This window comes from Osmerus eperlanus, chromosome 16 (genome assembly GCF_963692335.1).
Source record: "Osmerus eperlanus chromosome 16, fOsmEpe2.1, whole genome shotgun sequence".
Lineage (NCBI taxonomy): Eukaryota > Metazoa > Chordata > Actinopteri > Osmeriformes > Osmeridae > Osmerus > Osmerus eperlanus.
In genome coordinates, this window is record NC_085033.1 from 10,387,025 (window position 1) to 10,410,799 (window position 23,775).

A 23,775-nucleotide genomic window follows, 5' to 3' on the forward strand; every position below is an offset into this window, starting at 1 on the left:
CAGCCAGAAATCCACGCAAACAAACACAGACATATGCACATCTGCTTTGCTTTGGCGAGGCAACAGGTATACATGAATTCTTTGCTAGTATGGAACATCACAATTGAAGCCAAGCTAAGAAGTAGAAAGTACTGATATTTGTGTAAAAAATGTAAGGCGTGAAAGTCAAAATGGTCAGATTATCATTATTACAAATGTGTTGGATATCTAAATGATGCACAATCACTGTTAATATTTGGAGTCAACAGTATATGAAGACATTATAAATGATTAGTGATCAGTCTTTGAAAGATCTGAAAGGCAGTCATTCGGTGTCTTCATGTGTGTGTGAGGTGGATAGGGTCGTAAATGTAATGTACCATGCCATAAAATCCTAGGTTCACAAGCTCATGTTTCTGATCAAGCTGTCAGAATCACTTAGCAACACTGCATCCTAACATCTAGATACAGAGAGAGAGAGAGAGAGAGAGAGAGAGAGAGAGAGAGAGAGAGAGAGAGATGAGAGAGAGAGAGAGAGAGAGAGATGAGAGAGAGAGATGAGAGAGAGAGAGAGAGAGAGAGAGAGAGAGAGAGAGAGAGAGAGAGAGGCGATTAAGCCGGCAAGATTGTGTCAGGAATAAAATCGGATAACCTTTCAGGGGAAAAAACAACACAAGATTTGTGTTGTTTTTCACAAGGTGGAATGATATGGAACTCAAAGAGCAGCACCTGCACGCTTCTGTCAACAGCCGCTGTTCTACACAGTAAATTAGTTTTCTACTTCCTGTATGTATCCCCCAGCCAACCACAAATTCAGGCCACAGTGAGTTTGGTCTTGTCAAGCGGCCTGAATATTACACCTCACTGCTCTGCTGAAGTAGCAGTACTGAGAGAATTCTCACTCTGAACGTAGAGGGTGGTGAGTTGAGTCAGTGTAAATTGGTGAAAAGGCTATGGCAAAGGATATGACACTCCTTCATCGTAGAGCAGTTAAGTTAGTCAGCACTTAGTTTACATAGACTATTGCGTGCATGAAATTTATATAACCAAATGATGTGTTAAGTACAATGGACATGAGAATTAGACCATTGATGCTTGTGAAACATCCTTTCCAGCAGCCTTTATTAGACGATACGTTCATGCATTATACATAAAGTTCACCTGAGAATGTATATCCTTAAAAAATCCAGGTCAGCAATCATTTGGCCACTCCAGACTCCATTAGAACAGGCCCGACCTCGAGAGAGGGAACCAGCAAACATCTATTACAGCCCATTACGCTTCTGAGACCTATGCTAACCAATAGATACAGACATGCCCTGCTCACAAACACATGATTCAAATCCCCCTGGAGCTCTTACAGAACAAGGCCAGAGGTGCAAAGAAGAGCAGGTGATAATGAGGATATATTGTGAGGGTGGTGTGTAGAGTATAGTGTGTAGTATGTTCATGTGTAGTGAGAAAGACTTTCTCACATTCTATTGTATTCCTCTCCCTTCGTCTCAAAGCCTCCATTGGGTTTTGTTATTAAATCTAATCCATCAGATTACCAGGACATCCAGTCCTTGTAAATCTATTTCTGGGACCTTTGAAACCAGAAAAGACACGACTTCTAATTTCCCACAGTGAAGCCTTGGACTGGACCGGTCATCTCAACAACTGTGTGACCTTGAGAAGAGGGGCTCTCAAACTTATTCACTTCTGGCAAGTGTGGAAAGACAGAGACACATTTTCATGGTCTGATGATCAAACAGATGTCTTTTGTCATCTATGGGTTAATGGATTGCTCTTTTTTAACGAATGGAGAGAAAATAAAACGTTAACTAGTAGCAAACAATCTACATTTGGTGTGGTTTGATTTCACAAAATAAGGAGCATTACATTTGAGCTGACAGACTCTGGGACTGTAATTGGATTTTTGTTGTGGGGTTTTTGAAGTATTCATATTCAAGTACCGCATGGCCTGTGATTAAAATTCATTGGGAGGTTGGAATCACTTGAGCCTGGGGCTGATTAGATAATGGCTTTGTTTCTTCAGCAGTTTGTGTGGAACCGTTTTACGAGATTCGGTTTGAGACAGGCGTGCGTTTAATCCTCCACTGGAGTTTAAACCAAGAGGCACTGACAGTAAACATACTCATCAACAACAACATGAAATACCATGATTACCACAAAAAAACACTTTGTCTGAGCCTAGAAATAAAACAGGCTTCAACAGAAAGAACGCCATGGACCGTTTTCATGAGTCATTTTGGTTGAGCCATGAATCTGCTCCATTTCATCTATCAACTTGACCCCTCAACCCCTTTCTAACTAATTTCCCACATCCAATGGAATATTGATACCCAGAGCGGCTTATGAATATGTAACAGACGAAGCAGACATTTGTTATCAGAGCTTTGGGCTAATGAGCACAGTTATCTCTCATCTGCCCTCACTGTGATTCTCTCACACACGACCATGCGCTGGCTGGCTGGCTCTGATGTCCTGATGAGACTTCTTTAAGTCTCTAGATTAGACACCATGGCTCCATAGGCCCCACTGAGAGAAGCTTGTCTTCCTGTCCAGACTCACTTTCTAAACTGCAACATGCTGTCTGGACCGGCCTTACTAAAGAGGCAGAGGACTGTCAAACATAGGCCTATATCTGTTTTAGAGCAGCAAGAGAGACCAGAGCAACCAAATGGCAATTATAATTTCCCCTCAAAAAACAACGCCTCCCCCTAGCGGCTGGCGTTGCCTCTAGCATCAAAAACGATCTACTTTGTCCTCAAAAAAGTCTATGTTTTGAAAAGGTGCTGATCGTTTCGTAACGGTGAATTTAATGCAGGCTGGTTAATGGGGATTTTCAAAAACGGCCATGGATGGTCTGATTTTTCTGCACATTAAAGATTAAAGTTATTGTTGCAGACAGAAAATTATAGCAAGAAAGCGAATAAGAGAGAGAGAGAGAGAGAGAGAGAGAGAGAGAGAGAGAGAGAGAGAGAGAGAGAGAGAGAGAGAGAGAGAGAGAGAGATCAGGTACAGTAGGCTGCACGCTGGAGCGCATTCTCTTGGGCGTTGGGAGGAGAGGGGGGATGAAGAGGCGGGCAGATCGCTTGTGTAGCCTAGGAGGAGTCGCCTATCCATTACAGACACAGGTGTAACATATACACCACATTCAATTCACATGAACTACACTTCGAGGTAGCAGACAAAAAGAGAAGCATTCGGAAGAAATTACGTGTCTGGAAATCTAGAATGTTTAAAATGATCTGGAGCGTGTTTTTTGTTCTATCTATAATTCTCGTGGTGAATGTATAGAGGAAAGAGAACGTACGGCAGCGAGCGCAGATGACTTGATATGGGTGGTGGTGGTCGCAGATAAGGACTTCCTTTCTCAAAACGTTGACGAAAAATTCATAACGATGACAGACCAGGTAAGAGAAGAGGCAATTGTTTGTTGTACTCACCTCGCACAAGATCATGGATATTAGCACTCACACCGGTGTTGAGAACACACCCTCTTTAGTGGGAGAACCGCTGTAGGTAGAATCTACTTTGTCTATGCTCACAACTAATAAGTCCTTTTTTCTTATGTTCTTACGGTGTACACTAACTATGAATGCGTTTTGTTCACAAGGATAATAAGCTATTATTGATTGTACGTGAGATGCGATTAAATAGTTGGTGCTCATTATTTCATGCAGCTTCGATATAATTACTCTAAATTTAGAATTGCCACCTTTCAGCCGAGGTGTGAACAGCTGTAGCGGAATCTCTGCTGTAGTCTAGTTGCAGTGAGCATTCAGCAGTCATTATGCACAAAAGAACCTAACAAAATAGCAAAGCCATCGACAGCCAAGCCTTGGCTGTAGTACAGTACGAAATGTAAGCAGTAGTGTGTAATGTTTGCTCTAGTTTCTCACTAGTCAGACACAGAAGCCGATGACACGCTGCCTCAACCTTGTCACAGGACCACTCCACATCTTTCTTTATTCCTCCCTTGTGTCTCCTAGAAAATATAGACCATGATTACTGATTACTGAATTACACCCTTTCAATTAGTGTAATTAGTGCTGTGGCTCTGTCTTGTAGTGCTGTGAGAGCTACTAGCTTGCTGTGTGTCAGTGAGGGTGCATCTCTATAAGCCACAGGCACACCTGCTTCTGTTACTGCCAGTGCCGCATCTAGACTAATTGCTGTATTAATATTAATGGAGGTCTTCTCTCTCTGACCTTGTAGGCCTACTAAAAACGCTCTCAAAAATCTTTTATTGAGGAGAAATTGTCCTTTGCCTGCCTGTCACCCTAAATCGCTATCCATCTGTTGACACCCGAGAAGAGATGTCCTCACTGAATGCAGTGATGAAGCATTGAATACTCAATGTGTGCACGTACAGCAGGAAACACGTGTTTCACGACTTTTTGTCACATTAAAGGGACGCTCTGCTCTCCCAGAAGCACCATGCTCATATGGGTCATATCCAGTGGGGCGTGTGCTAACCACCTGACTCCCTGTCTCCCTCAGTACAGTATGTTTCTCACCACCGCGCCCCCTCTCAGAAGAGGAAGCACACCTCTGCCTATCAAGCACCAGCTGAGGCGGGAAGAGGCTGTGTCGGAGGACTGCGATTGGATACCAGGCCTGGAAGGACCTGCCACTCTGCCAATCAGTGACACTGTTCCCCGAGTTGAATCCTTTTGTCAGGCAGTGGAGGGGGGTCATTATGGGGGTGCTCTGAGGATCGTACTGATTGGACAGAATGGGGTTGGAAAGTCGTCACTGGCTCTGTCCCTCGCTGGACTGTCGGACAGATCATTGTCTGTGGACTCTGAAACACAAGCTTGTGGTAAAGTCTTTTGTGTGTTGTGTATTTTGTGTGTGTTGTAAGTGTGTGTTTATGTTTGAAGTGAGCAGGGGGGAGGGGTCCATTTACATTATGTCAAGTACCATCCCACTGACACTTCAATGCCGATGTACACATTTCTGAGAAGGGCTCTCAAGACCTCAAGATGACAGCAATGAGATCACTCCATCCCAATGGCCATCCTGTCTGTCTGTCTGTCTGCCCGCCTGCCTGTCATCAAACGGCCTTAAATGTTCATGGTAATAAGCAGTTGTCAATGGCCAGTCAATCACTGCCTCTCATAGCAGAGTGATGGGCACACTGCCATGACACTGATGACTACCACACTGAACACACACACGCACACACACACGCACACGCACACACACACACACACACACACACACACACACACACACACGCACGCACACCCTGGAGACTAGCAGAACATTAATCCTGATATATGTGCCTATGGGCAGATGCTCTTATCAACACCAATTTCAATCCAGTCATGTGGATAGCTACACTGTGTTTTCCCTTAGGGAATTAAACCCACTACCCCAGAGTTGAAATCACCATGCTCACTAACTGGACCACACAGATTTTCCTTTAAATATAATTGTGCAATGTACTGTAATACATGCACAGTTTATATGAAATGATTAACAGTGTTTTCTTCAAACCACGGGTGGGATGTTGACATGCATTTAGCATGGTGTCGGACCATGTGTGTGTGTGTATGTGACAAGCTTGTGTATTTCCAGGGGAAGGCTACGAACGTACAGTGACAGTTGACGATGAGGACAGCAAAATCCTCGTTTATGACAACTGGAAACAGGTGAGCTGCTTTATTACAGACTCTAGCACACGCGTTCTGTCTCTTCAGCTCTGACAGTCGATCCATTTACATGTTACCAGTCCTCTCTTGATTTGTCTGTGGATCCGTGTCTCAGACCTCTTATTAATTCTCACCAGTATCTCACTGATTACATTCCTTCTCAGAATTCTTTAAAATGTCAGCAAGAGATGATGTGGCTGTGTGTGTGTAGAGAGAATGAAGAGAGAGACAGAGGCTGTGTGTGTAGAGAGAGTGAGAGAGAGACAGAGGCTGTGTGTGTAGAGAGAGTGAGAGACAGTGTGAGAGAGATAGAGCATTCTGTTTGGGTTATTGTTTGTGTGCGTCTGTGTATGCATTTGCCCTGAGGCATCAACCTGGCTTCCATTTGCCCTTTCTCTCAAATAGAAAAGTTCCTATTGTTTCCATTCTCCTGTAGTTTCGTCTGACAGCAGGTATGAGGAATGTGACAAAGCCTCAGCAATACGCACTGTTAACTGTACTGTATGGGAAAACTAGCCTTGATCTGTCTATGCAGACTTACCCATCATGGTTATTATAAATGGGTTTTATTTGGGAAGGAACAGCTGGTCTGATTCTGCTCCATGCTGGTATTGGGATTATCATGAGAAATCAAAACCCAGTCAGTCATGATGAGAGTTTGCTATTAATAATGTGTGAATGATTGTAGATTGACTCAGTGGGGAGCAAACTCCCCACTGAGTCAGAGATGGTTGAGCTCTGCTCCAGATGTCCAAAGAGCATACAGGCATGGTTCTCCTCAGCTGAATAATTTAAACCTATAGCATGTACTTGACGGGGAAACTCCAGTCAAGTCTGCTTGCCAGCTTTCGTGGTGTCAACTCCACTTTTCGATATATATATTTTTTCGATTATATATTTTTTGCGGCCCTTCTTTTCGCGTTCTCTCCCTCTCGCTCTGTCTCCGTGTTCTCGTTCTTGCTTTCTCTCTTTCAGCCCCAACAGCCTTCTTCTGATCTTTTGTCCTCCTTCCATCTCTTCCTGCGCTCCATACCTCACGCTCTCTCTCTCCCACTGTTTTTTTTTGTTGTCTTTTCCTCTGTCTCTCCCCTCCATCCCTCCCATCCCTTGCTTGTTGGCGGACCCCCCCTTGCTTCCCCAGAACGGCCCCTTTTCTGTTGTTAAATCTCTCTGAAAGTCAATTACATGTGTTATTGTGTGCGTGCTAATACTAGCTGTGGTATTACGCCCTGGCAACACAAAGCAGGACAGCGGGGGGTTTGGAGAAGCTCCAAACCATCAGCAGGGAGAGAAGAGCCTGCAACTGCTCCGCCTCTACCCTCTAATAGCCCTCACACACACACACACACCCACACACACACACACACACACACACACACACACTAACACACACATACACACTAACACACACACATGCACACACACACACACACACACTACATCACACACACGCACGCACACACACACACACATACACACACACGCACGCACACACACACACACACACACATACATACACACATACACATCCATAAACACACATACATACACATACACACGCACGTGCACACCACACAAACATGAAGACAACCCCCAATCCTCCACTCCCAGCCTAGTTCGCCGATGCTACACAATCGGCCCATATCCCATGACCGTTGACCCTGGCTAGCTAGCTGGCCCTCTGTTGTCCGGACGTCCCGTCCTGTCGACCCAGCGTTACCACGGAAACCAGCGGGCCTTTCCCATCCCCCTTTTCCCACATCCCCATCTAACCCAGCGTGGATCAGACCATGACAGCCAAGGCTTCCGGCCCCTCCCCTGTTAGCTTGGCCTGCCTCACAGGCTCCAGCTGGAGACTGAAACACATTGAACACCATCATCCTATCAAACACAGATTTGTTCTTTTTCTTTGGATCCCATACAGATTCACACCTGCAACTCTGCTTTGGCCCTCTCTCTCTCTAGACGTCTCTCTCTCTCTCTCTCTCTCTCTCTCTCTCTCTCTCTCTCTCTCTCCTCTCTCTCTCTCTCTCTCTCTCTCTCTCTCCTCTCACTCACTCTCTCTCTCTCTCTCTCTCTCTCTCTCTCTCTCTCTCTCTCTCTCCTCTCTCTCTCTCTCTCTCCTCTCTCTCTCTCTCTCTCTCTCTCTCTCTCTCCTCTCTCTCTCTCTCTCCTCTCTCTCTCTCTCTCTCCTCTCTCTCTCTCTCTCTCTCTCTCTCTCTCTCTCTCTAGACGTCTCTCTCTCTCCAAACAGCTACAGTGGAATGAGATTCAACCACCACCATAGGCAGGCCCCACAGCTTTATGAAGCACGTCACACACACGCGCACACATACATACACTCAGACATTCGGACGTAGACACGCATAGAAAAACCCCAACGCTCTGAGCGTCTCTTCTCCTCCGCCTGCCTAGGGAGTGTTGACGTCAGGCAGAAGATTGGTTTAAATAAGTCATCCAGTTTTCTTAAAATAGCCACAGCAGCATGCTTGGCCATGACCCAAGAAGCCCACAATGTCATATCTACTGTAAATGCCATGCTATTGACCTATTTGTTTGCTATCCATCATTTATCCAATCACCTCCTGACTTTTGAGGGTCATGGGGTGGGCTTTGGTTATTTATGGCCCTTGGCGTTGTCGTCCCACTCTCCATTAAAGTGAGGATAGGTGGCTGACACCTGTCTGACTGGAATACAGGCTGTAAATTGAATGCCTGATCTTTGTATGGCTACATCAAACCCAGCAAGAGCTCCATATATAATGTTGTTGCTGGCCATGTTTATTTGATAACTCCAAAGTAAAATATTTATAGTAGGAACATGAGGTGCACCATGAGGCCTGGAGGAAATAGGCCAACCAACTGTGGCTATGGCCATTTTATCTTTAGAGACCAAGGCCTTGTGGGTAATGTTTGTGAGGCTGCTGCATATCTGTTTACGTTAGCAAGGCTATTTGTATGTAAGATATGTAGGGTGATGTGAATGAATGAACAGGTGGTCAATTGGTGTGACTGTTTGGCTGTATTTTTAATGAAGGAATGTTATGTGATGTTTGGGGGCGAGGATGGGTATTCTAGAATTCTGTGTGTTGTGGTGACATCACACTGTGACCTTGTGTGTCAGGCCTCAGAACTGTCAGGCTGTGGTGTGTAAGTGTGTGTGTGTGCATCTGTGTGTGTGTGCATCTGTGTGTGTGTGGCCAGATGGCCTCTGTTATGTCTGTCCCGACGGGAGTGGCGGTGGAGGAACCAAACGGACCTAGTCAGCAGTCCTCAGAGCACCGCTAAGCTCCTTCATCCTATTATCAGATTTTGACTTCTCACCCAGAGTAGAGTCCGAGGGTCTGTCCTTATTTCGCTCTCTCTCTCTCCCTCCCCCCTCCCTCTTTCCATTTATCATCCATTTGACCCCCTCATTCTGTCACACTGGTCTCTCGTGGCAAAGGGTTGCCCTCATTTCTCCTCCTAATCTCACTTTATTTTGTTCCAGAAATAAGTGCATGTGTGTGTGAGAGAGACACAGAGCGATAAACAGACAGTGAGGTAGAGAGAGTGTGTGTGTGAATGTTTGCGTGAGTATGTATGTGATTCTAGGGCATTCAGGTCTCAGTCCAATCCCATGTAGCGAGTCCAGGGGATTTTTCAGCACAGAATTGTTTTTGTGAAAATCACAGTGAAAAAGCCCCAGATGCCTTAACGATGCCAGTACATGGATGTGCCGAGGGGCAGGAGGGGCGGGGGGGCCTGTGGGCCGGGGAGCGGTGGGGGGGTTGTAGTTGTGTTGTGTAGTTTTCCATGTTAGAGCTGTAAGCTGCTTTCCTGTGATCTCACATAACTCGTCTCCATTATGTAAAATGTAAATCTTTGGTGCAAATACATTTTGTTTTGAGTTCAAAGTTCAGATCAGAATCACAAACCCTACACATTTCTACAATGAAGCATTACTGCGTGATTAGAGAGATACACAGCAGGCAATGGAAGGACAGATTACAGTAAATGGGTTCGGAATATCCAGTAATACTTTGCTGTGCTACTTAGAACTAGAATCTGATGTTCACAAATTGCTGTTTGTTTAGTTTTGTAAACACACGATCTACATCAAAGATTCAGTGGATGACACATTAACTGACTCTCCCAACCTAGCAGTACCTTCAGAGCATGCATAAACGTGAGTGCTTTGCGTGTGTGTTCACAGCCATGTGTGTGTGTGTGTGTGTGTGTGTGAGGGGAGGGGTAGCTAGTGACAGATGGCCTGCGCTGCAGTGAACAACAGAGAGTCATCGACGAGGGAAGGAGAGGGACGGGGACAGTCTCGAGTTGCCATGCCTCTCTCCATCTCTCTCTGTCTGCTTCTGTCTCTCATAGAGTGTTACCCAGTTACCCCTGAGAGCATTCAGTCACCACGCAGGCCATCCATCTTCTCCGACACCGTGTCTTTCCCTGCTTACTAAGATTAGTGGGTTTCCTCCCCCAGCTCCCACCCCCCCCCCCTCCTCCCCCCCCCCTCCATCTCCTCCCCCTCTCTCAGCTGCTGACAGGTGGCCAAGCTGACTTCCGTGCTGCTAGCTGCCTCCTCTCCTCGCCAGAGATGGATGGAGAGAAGAGTGTGTGTGCGCTTGATTGTGTGTTCCTGCAACCATAAATGCCCCGCTGTGGGCTCCCGTCCCATTGGCTTGTGTTTGGCTGAGGATAGTTTGAGGCATCTCCCTCGCTCCAGGGGAGCTGAAATTCACCCTCGGCGTTGTGGATGTAGGGCACATCCACTCACACACACAAAAACACACATGCACACGCAAACACACCAACGCACGCACAAGCAAACAGGCATGCAGACTTGGATAACACGAGCGGGGGAGTATTTGGGTTGCATGGTCTGACATGCGTTGTTTTGGCAGTTAACGTCTTCAGAATTCCTTATAGCTTTTCAGTTTCTGGACATCTTCGACAGCGTTCAGTGCAATTCAAATAGACTTGGTTGAATACTATTTCACCATAACACTTGAGGGTGAGGGAATTGGATTAGATGTCACAATGTTAAAGAAATAACTGCTAAGGTTTCTATGGGAGAGGACAGTGAATTCTCCCCTGTCTGTGAGAGTGTTTAGTGTCAGGGAGGGTAAAGCGTCTCTCCAGGGCCACAGCTGACAGACCCCGCCAGGGCCAGCCAGACACTCCACAACACTAATAGACTGTGATCCAGCTCCACAACAGGAGGACTGAGTGGCTGCTGTTAGAAGGGTCAGGATCTCAAAGGGAAACATGAAATTCAAGGGCGCAGAGGGCTGTATTAAAATGCAAACTCTCCAAGGAGAGCAGGGCCTGTCAGCTGGGCTTTCTGGCCTCTGAGTTTGGATGGCAAACACTCTGAATATTCAGGTTTAAATTGTGACTCCATTGTTGTGTTATTATAATAATATGTATTGTTGGTTATTTCATATATCTCTTAATCATCAAACAAAACAGTTGCGTCATCCCCACAGTTCCTCGGACCTGTTTCACTGCCAATAATGTTTGTTTACTCGTGAATGGCAGTGTGCGAGAGTCACTCTTGTATCTTCCTGTGTACGTGTGTGTGTGTGGTGTGTGTGGTGTGTGTGTAGGACCTGTCCACACTGCAGTGTGAAGTGGTTATCCTGGTCTTCTCCGTGACGGACAGACGAAGCTTCCACCGTACAGCCCAGCTCCGCCTCCTCCTCAGGGAGTCGCTGCCTCAGACTCCCATCATCCTTGTGGGCAACAAGAGTGACCTTGTTCGGTCCCGTGAGATCACCACAGAGGGTAGGACATCCTCTGCACTGTAGCACACATACTCTATACACTTTGTACACACATGCACACACACACACAGCCCACACACACAACTGTCCAAACACTCAATGATTTTTTGTTTGATTTGAATTATGTTATCAGAATAACTAGTATATTTACAGTATACAGTTTTATTGGTAGAATATTTTCTTGGCTGCTGAATGGCAAGATATGGCATTTGAATGGTTCCAAATAAATACATATATTGCTCAATGTGATATTTGTTAGATTATTGGACAGATTTAAAAGCTCTCTTTCCGAGGCTCAGAGGAATTACATTGGCTACCTTTCTGTTTTTGTGTGCCTGTTCTCGTTTAGATATAATGCACCAGAGAGGTTCTCTTAAATCCCATAACTCGAGAAAACAAACTTGCATAACAGTTGAACATCGCTAACAATCTCAGACGTAGAACAACAAGCTAAAGACAAAAGGCTACATTAAAGGTACAGTTTTTTTAAGGCTGCAGCTGTTGCATTCAGGGACGTGTCTACCTGTTTTTATTGAGGATTTGGGGAGGGCAGCTTTCCCTCCTACCTAATCCTCTTTAAAAGCTACTCTAGCACTCACCTCTTTCCTCTGTTGTTTTTTTGGATGGAACATCTCTATTTGGATTATCTCTCCCTGTCAGGGGGCGGATGGTGTCACCATCTTTATATGTGTGTGGGTGTGTGGGAGTGTGGGCGTAGGGGTGGGTGTTTATATGCGCCACTGCCAGCTCGCTAACATATGCACACGCTCAAACAAACCTATGCACACATACATGAATGCACACACTTACTTACACCTATGCACACACTGACACAATCCTGAACACATACACACACCTAAAGACACACACACACACAAAACGATACACACACATATGCACACACCTGTATACACATACAAATCAAGAACACGGTGACAATCCCTTGATGACAGTTACACACACACACAGGTTTACACCACTTCCTCTTCCCCTGCTTGGTGTGGCAGACACTGTGCTGTGTGTGGGGAGCTGTGATAAGAGGAAAACAGAGGAGAGAGAGAGGGAGGGAGAGAGGCAGGGAGGGAGAGGGTGGGGTCCAGGGATGTCCATGATGCATAGCGTGGGTGTGACATCCGATGGGTTGGTGTGAGCTGAGTGCTTTTGAGATTTGGGGCATATGGCTGGGTTTTAGTTGGGTTTTGGTTGTCTGGCTCCACAGACCGGTAGGGTGCTGTTGGTTCTTGTAGTATGGTGTTTGTGGGTGTTTTTCTTGTGTGGTGTGGTGTTTGTTTTTCTTACTCATGAGTCTGGCTTGCAGGGATAAAAAGAAACGAGAAGGAGAGGTGGCGAGGGCTAGAGGAAGGATGGCAGGATACGGTTTAGCGCTGTGCTCAGCATATTTCCACTGGTCTATGAGCAGCAATACTGTAATGTGACCATCGATATGGAAATGCTCCTAGCCTGACATACTGACAGACCCTCTGTCTGCTATAAAACCCCATGGATGATATTTGAGCCTGGGTACGGAAGTTCCTTATCCAATCTGCTTAATGGAGATGTATCGCTCTTGTTTGTACCTCATGCTTGGTTTGAATAGGTTTGGTATATTCATGGCAAGGTAGGGACACTTTATTCTCTCTCTCTGTCGCACACACACATGCAAAGACATATTCTGGGTGTCTCTCCTCTCCACACACACACACACACGCACGCACGCACGCACGCACACACACATGCAAATGTTTCTCACTTTCAGTAACACTCACAATAACGCACCCATACACACACAAAGTAGATGTATTCTCATTCATTGGCTAAGTGAGGGTGAGTTGTTCTGTAACAACTGAGAGTTCTTGATGAATATCTTCTCTGTCTTGTCCTGCTTAGTCAGCATTTCATTTCTTTCTCCTCTCTTTGTCCTTATCTCTCCCTCCCCCCTGTATTCTAGATCTTTACCCCACCTCCCCCTCCACTCTCCTACCTTGCTGACTTCATCTTCCTCCAAGCACCCTCTCTCTTTCTCTCTCGCTCTTTCTCTCTACTTCTCCTTCTCTATCTTGCTTTACCCTCAGCCATATTATTTGAGCACAAACAGCGGTGTCCATGTTGTCATATGCAGTACAAGAACCAATACACCTCACCCTTCAGCCAGTGCCGGCTCCATTCACCATGTTGATCTAACATTGACATTCGGTTGACTGAATATCTCTCTGACATTGATCTGATGTTTGTTTAGTATTTCATGTTGCTATACTAATCTCGCTGCAATCAGCTTCAGCCTCTATTTGGCTGAACCTTTCTCCCGTCGCACCACAATTTAATTTAATCTCCCTCCGCTCTTAAAAGGTTATGGGCCCTTCATTTAATCAGCTGTTAGAGGTTTTAGGGTAAGCTCAACTCGATCGTAAGAGGGATTTGTCTGATGCCACTAAACATGGCATCATTGTTAAAACCCTCTCTCTACCACAATCCCATCCTTTAACCTCTCTCTCTCTGCCCCCCTCCCCACATCTGGCTTTCTCTAATCTTCCCTCTTTTTGTCTTTTCTCCCTCTCTCTCTCCCGCTGCCCATCTCTCCTCCAGAGGCCCACTCCAGTGCCATGATGTTTGACTGTCTGTACCTGGAAGTGTCGGCCTCTCTGGACCACGGCACCACAGAGCTGCTGGAGGCCTCGGTGCGAGCGGCCAGGGGGGACTGCGTGGGCCCCGGCTGGACGGAGGGGGACCCCGGGGCCGGCCGGCGGGAGAGCCTGACCAGCAGGGCCAAGCGCTTCCTGTCCGGGCTGGTGCCACGTTCCTACGGCAGGGACCGGGACAGGGACAGGGGCCGGTATAGGGAGATGAGCAGGCACAGGGGCAGCAAGATCCTCCGGCAGAAATCACGCTCCTGTCATGACCTCAGTGCACTGTGACGACATGCATGTTCGGCAGACAGAGAGAAAGAGAAAGAGAGAGAGATGGGGATGGGGTTGGGGGATGGGTTGTGTGTGAAAGGAGGTGGAGGGAGCAAATAGAGGGGGAGGGTGGCAGCAAGGGGGGGGTGGAGGGAGAGGGGTGTGATGACACGGAGAGAGAGAGGGGGTGCAACCAAAGGACAAGAACGGTGATAGAGGGGTCGAGAAGATAGAGAGCAGAAGAATAAACGAGTGAGAGAGAGAGAGAGAGAGAGAGAGCAGAGGAGGAGGCGGTGAGCGTTAAGGCTCTACCTGGGGAAGAGAAGCGAGGTCATTAGAAAGGCTGGTTGAAATAGATACAAGACATCTCATTATCAAATGTGAGAACAAGAGGAAAAAGAGAGAGATGAGAGAAATTGCGTCTAGAGAACATACAGTACTTACCGGCGTGGTTACTTTTGCGTTTAACGTTTTTTTTTTTTAAGTCACGAAATGATAACGCACCCGAAAGGCACACACACATAAAGTAGACTGATAGTGATCTAATGTAGACCTAATGTAGTCCCAGTTTAAAAGCATGCTGTTACGATGATTAGAATGCAGAGATAAGAGAGATCCCCCTTAGGTTCATGTAAAAACACTGGTTTGGATTGCCAACATCTCATTGGCCAACAGTGTACCTTACCTTTCATGTGATCTTATAGGCCCCTTAGAAGAAGCTTCATCCATGCACTTTTGATACAGTGGCCTCAGGACCTAATCAGATGTCATGAAACTACACAATCCCTTTTTTGAACAGCCATCGATTTCTACGGTCATCTTCGTGGCTGAGCAGGAATGCATCGATCGTATTGACACTGATGAAGGTGCTCGGTTTTTAAAGTGTCAGTGAACCAAACCTTGCAACCCATATCAATCCTTCCGAATAGAATGACTTTCCCGACATTTACATTGATTAAGTATTCCTTAACAGCCCTCAATAATATCCCTTTAAATGCATTTAGTGCAGAATGTAGAAGCCGGTCAATATCGCTCAGAACAAATAGATGTAAGCAATATTTGGATGGAACGTATATTTCCTGGTTGAATGAGTCGGAGCACACCGGGCCACAGGAACACATGAAGGAAAAGATCAGAGCCATGAAGAGGAGAAAGAGATTGAAAAACTTAACTACCTGTGGCTGTTTTATGTTTGACCTGTTTATGCTTATTTTTTGTACCCACTGACATTGTATGTTCATATAATGCAAAATCATATTCCTATGAGCTCCAGCGATTCTGTGGCGGCCGGCCACACAGGCTAGAAGAGACGTTCTGGAAACGTTGTTTGGATGTCTTGGAAACGTTGTTTGGATGTCTTGGAAACATCACTAACTTAACAGTTACACACTGGCTCACTCCTTTGTCACTGTTACTCTTGTCTTTCAAACGAGAATAAATTAATTTTGTTTAACGTCCTTGGATGAGTGTCATGTCCTTATTCAATTAAGACATTGATGAATAAAACATGGTCCACATTTCTAAGAAGATGGTAGAATCAGCTACACAAAAGCTGTGGATCACTGATAGCATTTTCTGGAAAGAGAATAAAGTGGCTATTGGGGGCAGATGCTTGTCTCTGTCCTACTTTGAACTTACTGCTGTGTCAGTTGCGGCAAACTAGCAACTTCAATATTGTGTGGGTGTAAGAACTCCTGGATGATAAATAGGCTTTCCAGCCAAGAGGAAAAACTATATTCATCCTAACTTTGATGGTGTTAAATAGAACATGGTTTTCCTTCCCTTAAGTACAGACCTGTACCTGAAATCACCACAGGGAGAGCACGGGAGTGTCCCTGTTTCCTAGTTTGTTTTCTGCTTTACCCTAGTTATACCAATGACAAAAATAACCACCATCTTCCCGTTCAAGGTAGAAGATATTCCCCTAGCCTCCTTAGTGTGTGTGTGTGTGTGTGTGTGTGTGGGTGTGTGTGTGTGTGAAAGAGAGAGAGAGAGTTAGCCACTGATGTCGATCGAGGCTATCCGTCTTGAGTGGAGACAGGTGAACCCTTCAGACAGAGATATGGAAGACAAGGAAAGGGACAGAGGGGTTGGGGGAGTGATGAGGTTGGAGGAATGCTTTGAAGAGTGATGGTTGCTTGGATACTGTTGTCAAGGAGACAAGGAGTCCCACAGTCCTTTGGCATCTCGATTGTCTTCTATTTGTTTTGATGTTTTGGAGTGTGGGGTGGAGGGACTAGGTTGTTGCAGAAATAGTCTGAGAGGGGAGGTCTGGTAGAAACAGAATAAGGACTCTCATCACATAAATTAACTGGACTGAGGATGGAAAAGCCAGCACACACTCCACAATCATCAAACTGCCCCTGCACATTCCATACATGTACTGTCCACATGCCGCACGGAAAATCCTCTCTCCATAGCCATAATACAGAGTTACTATCACACCACATACTGTACACGTATCGCCCACCTCTCCAGTGAGTCCTTCAAATAGGACTGTACACACTGATGAAATGCTGGATAGAAGAATGTAAGAGATGATTTCTCACCGAACACCTAATCAGGCTCAGATCGTGACAGATGCCTCCTCTCTTTTTGTCTTACGCTGACTCATCTGCTGGGAATCCAGCCTGAGAGGTGGGGAGACAGGAGGGAGGGCTCCAGGCACCTATATTGGAGATCATTATTTTCAAATACCAGACAGAAATGACTTCATCAAACTGGGGAAAGAGTAGTGATGATAATTCTAAACAAATATCATGATGTCAAGTCTGGATATGGGCAAATTCGAACTAGCAATACAGAAAAGGTTTTTACGTGTGTGTGTCAGTGTGTATGGACGTGGGAAGGCGTTAACAGCCATGCATATGAAGCAGCATTAATTGCTGTGTACTTATGGCACGGAGACATTGAGTGGCATTGTGTGAAGCAAGCGGATCCCCGGGGATTCCATGTGATTTAGCATCATGGAGAAACATCTCGTTGTACCCCAAAGGTCACTGTTCTGAGGCAGTTCCCTAGTGCATTAAGCACATTATAAATGCACACCAATAAACACCAATAAAAGCCTCCAAGGATCAGACAGACACAGCAGTACTGAGATGAAGAATGATACGTGCCAAAAATGGCCCTGGCTTATTCAAAAAGAATTTAGAAAAATGTTTTTGTGTAGCTGAGGTTTGTGTATGAATTGTTTTCTAAACAACCAAAATAATAGACTGGAACCAGGGAGTATAATGTGTGTAGGGGGAGAGGGAAATCAATCTCAATATGATCTGAAAGCCCACTAAAATGACCACTATATCCCCTTAATGTGAATTAATAGCCAGTCAAGTGGCAAGAAGAAAATCCCAAGTGTGAATAGTACGTTCCGGAAAATGGGTTATAGCTATTATTATTGATCCAAACTTGGGATGAATGTAACTTACTGTGGGATAAACGGTACAAACTGATAAACTAATCAAATAAACTCATTCCATTCACACTGGCCCCATTATGTAACCATATAAAAACATGGACGGATGTTTCAGATATGGAAATGAAAAGGGCCTGAGTCACTGTTATGACTTAAGAATGTACACAAACAAGCTTTTAGGTGAGGATGCATGCGTGATGCACATTTGTCATGATTGAAAACTATCGACCCCTAACACAGTACTGTAAATACATTTGTCATCCACATTAATATGGTGAATGTGGATCCATCTGTTGGTATGTGTTTGCTGCTTGCATAGAGGCAGTATTGCAAGAATTGACTTAAACTGCTGTAAATTGAGAAGACGTCATTGTTTTATTCTTTGTCATTACACTGCCATCTTGTGGTATGCATTTACAAATTTCCCCCAGGGGATTCATGTTTTTTACACAAACAGTATTTTGTGTCAGTCGCACTAAATTCAAATTGAAATAAAATGCCATTGTGGAACTTTTTATGATGTGAGATATCAGCCCTGTTAATCTTACAGTCACATTGTATTTTGTCATTTGGTCCCTTAAAAGCAACTGCATCAATCCAGAATGTCGCTAAAAAGTTTCCTCTTCTTTGATTCGCCAGTTTGTCCTTCCTGCCACTGCTTGTGCCTCCTAACAAAGGATGTCAGGGAAAACTTGGCCCAAACATGTCTTGCAAACTGGTCAGACCTTAGCCTTGTCTCAGAGGGTACTGAATGAGAGAGAAACAACAATGAGAGGAAATACACAAAGAAAAACAAAGACAACAAAGGTAAGACACAGTGACAAACCAGTTTTAACCATCATGTGACCCAGCGTATGTGAAAGGTCAAACGTTCTGATTGGCTAAGCGGTCTTACCTAGTTCCTGTGCGATGCTCTGCCTCTGACTGACACTGGAGCTGTTCCATACAGCTTCTAGCACCCTGCTGCCTAACCTGGAGCAAGCCATCTGCACAAACTGGCCCTGGAACATGGTAGACAAATAATCCATATGTAGTACAAGCAAATAACCAGGTATAAGAGACATGGACACCACTATGTGACAGTAACAAAACAGTCAAAATGATCAGTGAGAGCTACTCTAAAGAGGATATACTGTTGTCGATCTTCATACCTCCAATCTCCTCAGTATCTTTCCCCTCCCCTTATCACTAGACGTGGTTATGAGGACCTGGAGGACATGGCTGCCAAACTGGTGGGTTCCAAGAATCAGGAGGTCAGCCGGGGTCAGGGACCGCAAACTGCCGAGGAGCAAGGAGCGGTCTTTGAATTTAGCCAGAGACTGGACGAGAAGGGAGCCATGGTAGCATATAGACGATAAAGGGCGCTAGAGAAGACACATAACAGAAGGATATGTTGAACTCCGTATTGATGAGTTCAAAACATTAACAACAATACACATGATACCAAAATAACATTTTAAGAAGGAACATACATGCAGTTACATAAATCTGGGCAATAACACTTTTGTTCAGAGGGGTGAATTTAAAGCTTCAGATAATATCTTCTTTCTCCATCGTTGAGTATATGCTTGTCTCTAAAAGTGATCTATTATTACCTCTGTGTCTATCTCGCCCTCTGCTGTCTCAGAGTGGTAGTACACCTCGTAGGTCAGCAGAGACATGAAGAGGGGGAGGCAGCTAGTTTGTCTGGAAGCAGGTTCTGTACAGTGGAAGGCCTGGTAGGTAAGAAAAGACATAAGTAAGAGAGAGTAAAATGGTGACTGCTCACAGCCAGCGATTTTACTATATTACATGTGGAGAAGGCAAAAGCATCTTGTTTACACTTAAACAATATGTAAAAGTTAAGCCAACGCTATGGATAACTTCATTTATAGTACTTGCAGGGACTTTAGTCTTATTTATCTCAATTTGAAGTTCAACATTTAGATATACATAAAATATAAGGCAGTTGGACACGTTGTTTAAAGTCCCACTTGGTCTGGCCACTTACTGTGAGCAGGCAGCGCATCATCTGCGCCTGTTTCTCCTCTCTCTCTACACAGCTCTCAGTCAGCTGCACTATAACCCCCATGTGACCTGCGGCCAGGACTGCCTCCATACCCTCCATGAGCTCATCAAACACCTTCAGGAACTGAGGGGAGAGCGCCACAGAGTTTAGAGCTCATCTTTAAGCATTTGCCATCATAAATGTGTAGCACTATATGCTTTGATATACCGACTGATTGATATCCATCCCAACAATAAGTGTTGACAGACATACACCACACCATTTTGTATTTTGTTGAGGCCGCAGTGAATCTCTGTATAGGGAAGTTGGCGATTGGGTGTATCGCTAGGGTGACCAGCTGCCCCTTGAAGTGGTTCTTGTAGAGATCACGGAGCAGGGTCTTGTGGGATAGCTGGATGACTGTCTCAAGGAGGCGACTAGATGCGTGGTCCTTCATAAAGACCAAGAGAGGACTAATACAGAAAGAGATAGAGGTGAATACAAACATTAAACATTGTCTTTCATTGTGCTGGGTTTACTAATAGAGAAATTGAATGCTACTTGTGCTCAACATGTGATGTCCACGACTTCAAGTGTAACTGCTACTGACCTAACTCCAGGAGCGGAGCTTAGGGACGTCAAGTATCCCATAAGGCCTTTCAGGAGTTGCTTGCAAAGTATTGGACGTTTTCGGTGGCACACAGTCAACAGGGTCTGGAACACTGCACTGGCCACAGCATCGGTCACACTCACTGGAAAAATTGTGTAGAACGACATTCTTATTCAGAACATGCAGAACAACATTGTAAAAAGCTGTTTTCTATCTGACTACACTCTGCCTAACAGCGTGTAAAAATAAAGGTTCAGTAAAATGAAAGTAAGCGTCTCACATTTGACACTGCTCATCAATGAGGACGACAAGCTTTTCAACTCCCACCAAAATGAAGTGGGAGCCTCAAAGTCTGTCAGTTGAACAACGGAATTCCTTTCCTTCGCACCTGAAACACAAACAAAATCCCATATAAGAAGGAATTTTAAGGTAATAGTTGTGTGTAAGCGTCTTCCTGAGTGTGTGTGTGTGATTCCGTACCTGGGCGGGTTTCAGTACGGGCTGGACCAAGGCAGCCTCCCAGCACATGTATGAGTGTGCGAGCAACGTGTGAGCCATACATGTCTTTGATGAACTCTGCACTGTTCTCTGTCACCATACGACTCAGAGAGAGTACCTGTGCCTCCAGCATCCCACAACCCCCCTCATCTTCTTCCTCTGTGGTTGATGTCTGGTCCTTCTGAGGTGGGCTGAGGTCTGCTGAATTATAAGTAATTAACAATGTCTCAAAAATGCATGTAACTAAATGCAACATTTTAGCTATTTACATCCCCCCTTACAAGCGATAGGAAGAAATCTCAGGAAAGAGATATAACACTGTTGAGAAACCACTAGAAACTAAAGCCATCTCTATTACACACCAGACTCACCAGTACACCTGGGCATCTGTCTGAGCGCACTCTCCACAACGTGACCACCACATTTGTCACATGACACAGTCTTGAACTTTGATCCGGATTCTCCGCCCAGTTCAGCCAGCACCTCTCCTACCTGGCGAGAAGTGGCCAATGGGAGAAGCCGTTGGAGAGTGACACTTCCCGTCACATCCATAGCAACTACAGCAGCTTTCCCTTTCACCTCTGTCAGTACGTTCTCAACAAACATTACTGCAAAAAGGAGAAAGAATGGTGAAAGTGAGTCCACATACTTCCAAATGTTTAAATAGCTTCATATAATATACAATGCCTATGGTTTTAATGAGACTTATAACTTTGTCCCCATCATCCACACGTCCAAAGACATCTCACCTTTTTCCTCGTTCTCTGCGAACCCTTCTGTGAGCCTCTCTCCAACTCTACGAAAGTAGCCCACACTAAGAGGATCCAACCGCTTCCTTGCATCTCCATCACCACCTCCATCGCAATCTCCTCTTCTCTTTCTATCCCCTTCTTCTCCTTTCCGGTGCTTTCTCTTCTTTCCTCCCTCTTTCCGTGGCTCATTTTCTTCCATCTTGGCCAACATTGATAACTTTTACAGTTTAGGGTTGGAAAAAAAAAAAACTAACGTAGGTATTTCAAAGGCAGGGAGCAATGCTATCTCTCCATGCAAATTTAGGATTTGTCCCCCGTAATTTGAAATAAACGATTTATCATGAACATCTTTTGTTGAATTCCGTTAGCTACAAGCTATCGAGTTTAAGTTGATAAGTAAGCCAAAGAGAAGTTTAGCTAGGAAGCGTTAGTTAAATGTCGATAATAACATACTTTCCACTATGTCAGTTGTACACCAACGTGTACATGTATGTGTACAATATCAAATTATTCTGTTTATACTGTCTCGTAATTTGCTACACTCAAGCCGTGTTAGCTCAACTCACATGTTAATTTGAAGGGAGACTGTGTTGTGTCGCAGAATAATGACGTCAAAGTGCTGTCGTATTCGGCACAGTACGAATATGTCGTCACAGGAAGTGTGGGCGAATATGGGCGTTTGGGCAAAATCTTCACTCTAACCAGCTCCCCGTGACTCACACACAGATATTCATTATGTCATTGTATCACATCATGTACATTTTGCAATTACCTTTTTTTGGCAAGTGAGTAACTCTCCACACCCTTCCGGGTAGTTATTCACACCTAAAAATAAAACAATAGGCTAATTTTCTTTTTAATAGCGGTTCACAATTTCAAAAGTCCTGTTCAATCAATGTCTACTACTGTTAAAATGGCCATATTCCCCCCAAAAAATCCACGGTCTTTTTTCTGCCTCTAATCATCTCTCACCCACTTACTCCAGCTGTAACAGATGTTTACACGACAGTGGAATTATGGTTATTTCCATCAGAGTTTCTCACGTGACTTTACTCCTATTTTGTGCACTCCTCCATATAATTTAAAACCAACAAGCTTCCAGTGGCTTGAGCTGCAATGATTTGCACGATGGTGTATGATGAGAAGCATACAGGTATCCTACGGGGAAGTAATGAAATGTATTCCCTCGAGATCTGGACAGAAAGCTTGTCTCTTCAAACACAGGAAGGGTTCAATGAACATTTACGCATATATTCTAATATTTCTGCCAGCAATCCCCATCGGTTTTTGTAGAAGTCAGAATAACTCAGTTAGCTTACTAACAGACAGGTGACACCTGCTCTTCAGCTTACCACAGCTGCATGGGTCTGGACATTTACATTTACATTTATTCATTTAGCAGACGCTTTTATCCAAAGCGACTTCCAAGAGAGAGCTTTACAAAGTGCATAGGTCACTGATCATAACAACAAGATAGCCACAAAACATTGCGAGTAGCCAAAACATGAAGCACACATTGTGAACAACCAAAGTAAGTGCCAAAGGGAAGAACCATAAGAGCATGTAGTTAAACAAGTTACAATTAAACAACATGAACCGCTATACGTGCAAGTGTACCTGTGAAAAAAAAAAAAACAATAATAAAAACAATATATCACAGCGAGTACAAAATTTTTTAATCAGTTACCACTAACCACAAGAGCAACAAGTCTCTGAGCAAGAGTCATTGTGATCCTTGAGGAAACTAACATCGGGTCAAGCGAACCATTCCTAAGTACCGTTGTACTTCCGGACAGGGTGGACAGGGTGGATACAAACATGACAATGCATTCAATAGAGGCTTGATGTCTTGATGTTTTGTAATCTTAAGACACCTTTCTTCCAGTGAAACTCAGATCACACCCTTATTAATAACAGTTTAACCTGAATGTGGAAACAGGTAAGGCCAGGACAGGTTTAGACAAGGTGTGATCTGACGTCTGTTTGGTACTGCCGAAGGATGCTGCAAACCACAGGCCTTCCCAGTCACACTTTCCTTTCCATAGACTAGCTGCGTAGGAAACATGATAGAAACAGTCATGTCATCGGGTGTCTTTCATTCAGAAACTTTCATGACACAAGACTCTGGACATAACCACGGACAAATATAAAAAATCACAAAAAAATCTAAAATGTTTAACACATATTTGTTAAGAAT

At 44.7% G+C, this 23,775-nt stretch overlaps 2 protein-coding genes across 4 annotated transcripts; one reads left to right on the top strand and one right to left on the bottom strand.

Annotated features, from left to right (window-relative positions):
• Positions 1–3,065: 3,065 nt before the first annotated feature.
• Positions 3,066–14,414, top strand: rem2 (RAS (RAD and GEM)-like GTP binding 2). The gene is made up of 5 exons (XM_062481232.1): positions 3,066–3,398; positions 4,489–4,810; positions 5,572–5,645; positions 11,246–11,423; positions 14,006–14,414. The coding sequence occupies exons 1-5, from the start codon at positions 3,387–3,389 to the stop codon at positions 14,332–14,334; spliced, it is 915 nt and encodes a 304-aa protein (XP_062337216.1). The 5' UTR covers positions 3,066–3,386; the 3' UTR covers positions 14,335–14,414.
• Positions 14,415–18,083: 3,669 nt separating this feature from the next.
• On the bottom strand, positions 18,084–22,175 carry LOC134036804 (nucleolar protein 9). 3 transcript variants are annotated; one of them, XM_062481904.1, is made up of 11 exons: positions 21,576–22,175; positions 21,198–21,434; positions 20,809–21,024; positions 20,609–20,716; positions 20,329–20,470; positions 19,999–20,191; positions 19,722–19,862; positions 19,327–19,446; positions 18,883–19,095; positions 18,627–18,732; positions 18,084–18,478 (listed from the first exon to the last, which is right to left on the bottom strand). In XM_062481904.1, the coding sequence occupies exons 1-11, from the start codon at positions 21,787–21,789 to the stop codon at positions 18,324–18,326; spliced, it is 1,845 nt and encodes a 614-aa protein (XP_062337888.1). In that variant the 5' UTR covers positions 21,790–22,175; the 3' UTR covers positions 18,084–18,323. The 3 variants fall into 3 exon arrangements, with proteins under 3 accessions (XP_062337888.1, XP_062337887.1, XP_062337886.1); XM_062481903.1 differs by having other exon boundaries at positions 20,809–21,027; XM_062481902.1 differs by having other exon boundaries at positions 21,189–21,434.
• Between the last annotated feature and the right edge of the window lie 1,600 nt (positions 22,176–23,775).

What these genes read in the sequence shown, in the direction of transcription:
- rem2 (XM_062481232.1), top strand. An exon ending in CTCTGAAACACAAGCTTGTG is followed by an intron (nt 4,811 to 5,571) that starts GTAAAGTCTTTT and finishes GTGTATTTCCAG; the next exon opens with GGGAAGGCTACGAACGTACA. An exon ending in CCGTGAGATCACCACAGAGG is followed by an intron (nt 11,424 to 14,005) that starts GTAGGACATCCT and finishes TCTCTCCTCCAG; the next exon opens with AGGCCCACTCCAGTGCCATG.
- LOC134036804 (XM_062481902.1), bottom strand. Translation starts at nt 21,789, where the DNA reads ATGTTGGCCAAGATGGAAGAAAATGAGCCACGGAAAGAGGGAGGAAAG. An exon ending in CAGGTGTACTGGTGAGTCTG is followed by an intron (nt 21,025 to 21,188) that starts GTGTGTAATAGA and finishes ATAATTCAGCAG; the next exon opens with ACCTCAGCCCACCTCAGAAG. An exon ending in CCTCAACAAAATACAAAATG is followed by an intron (nt 19,863 to 19,998) that starts GTGTGGTGTATG and finishes CTCTCCCCTCAG; the next exon opens with TTCCTGAAGGTGTTTGATGA.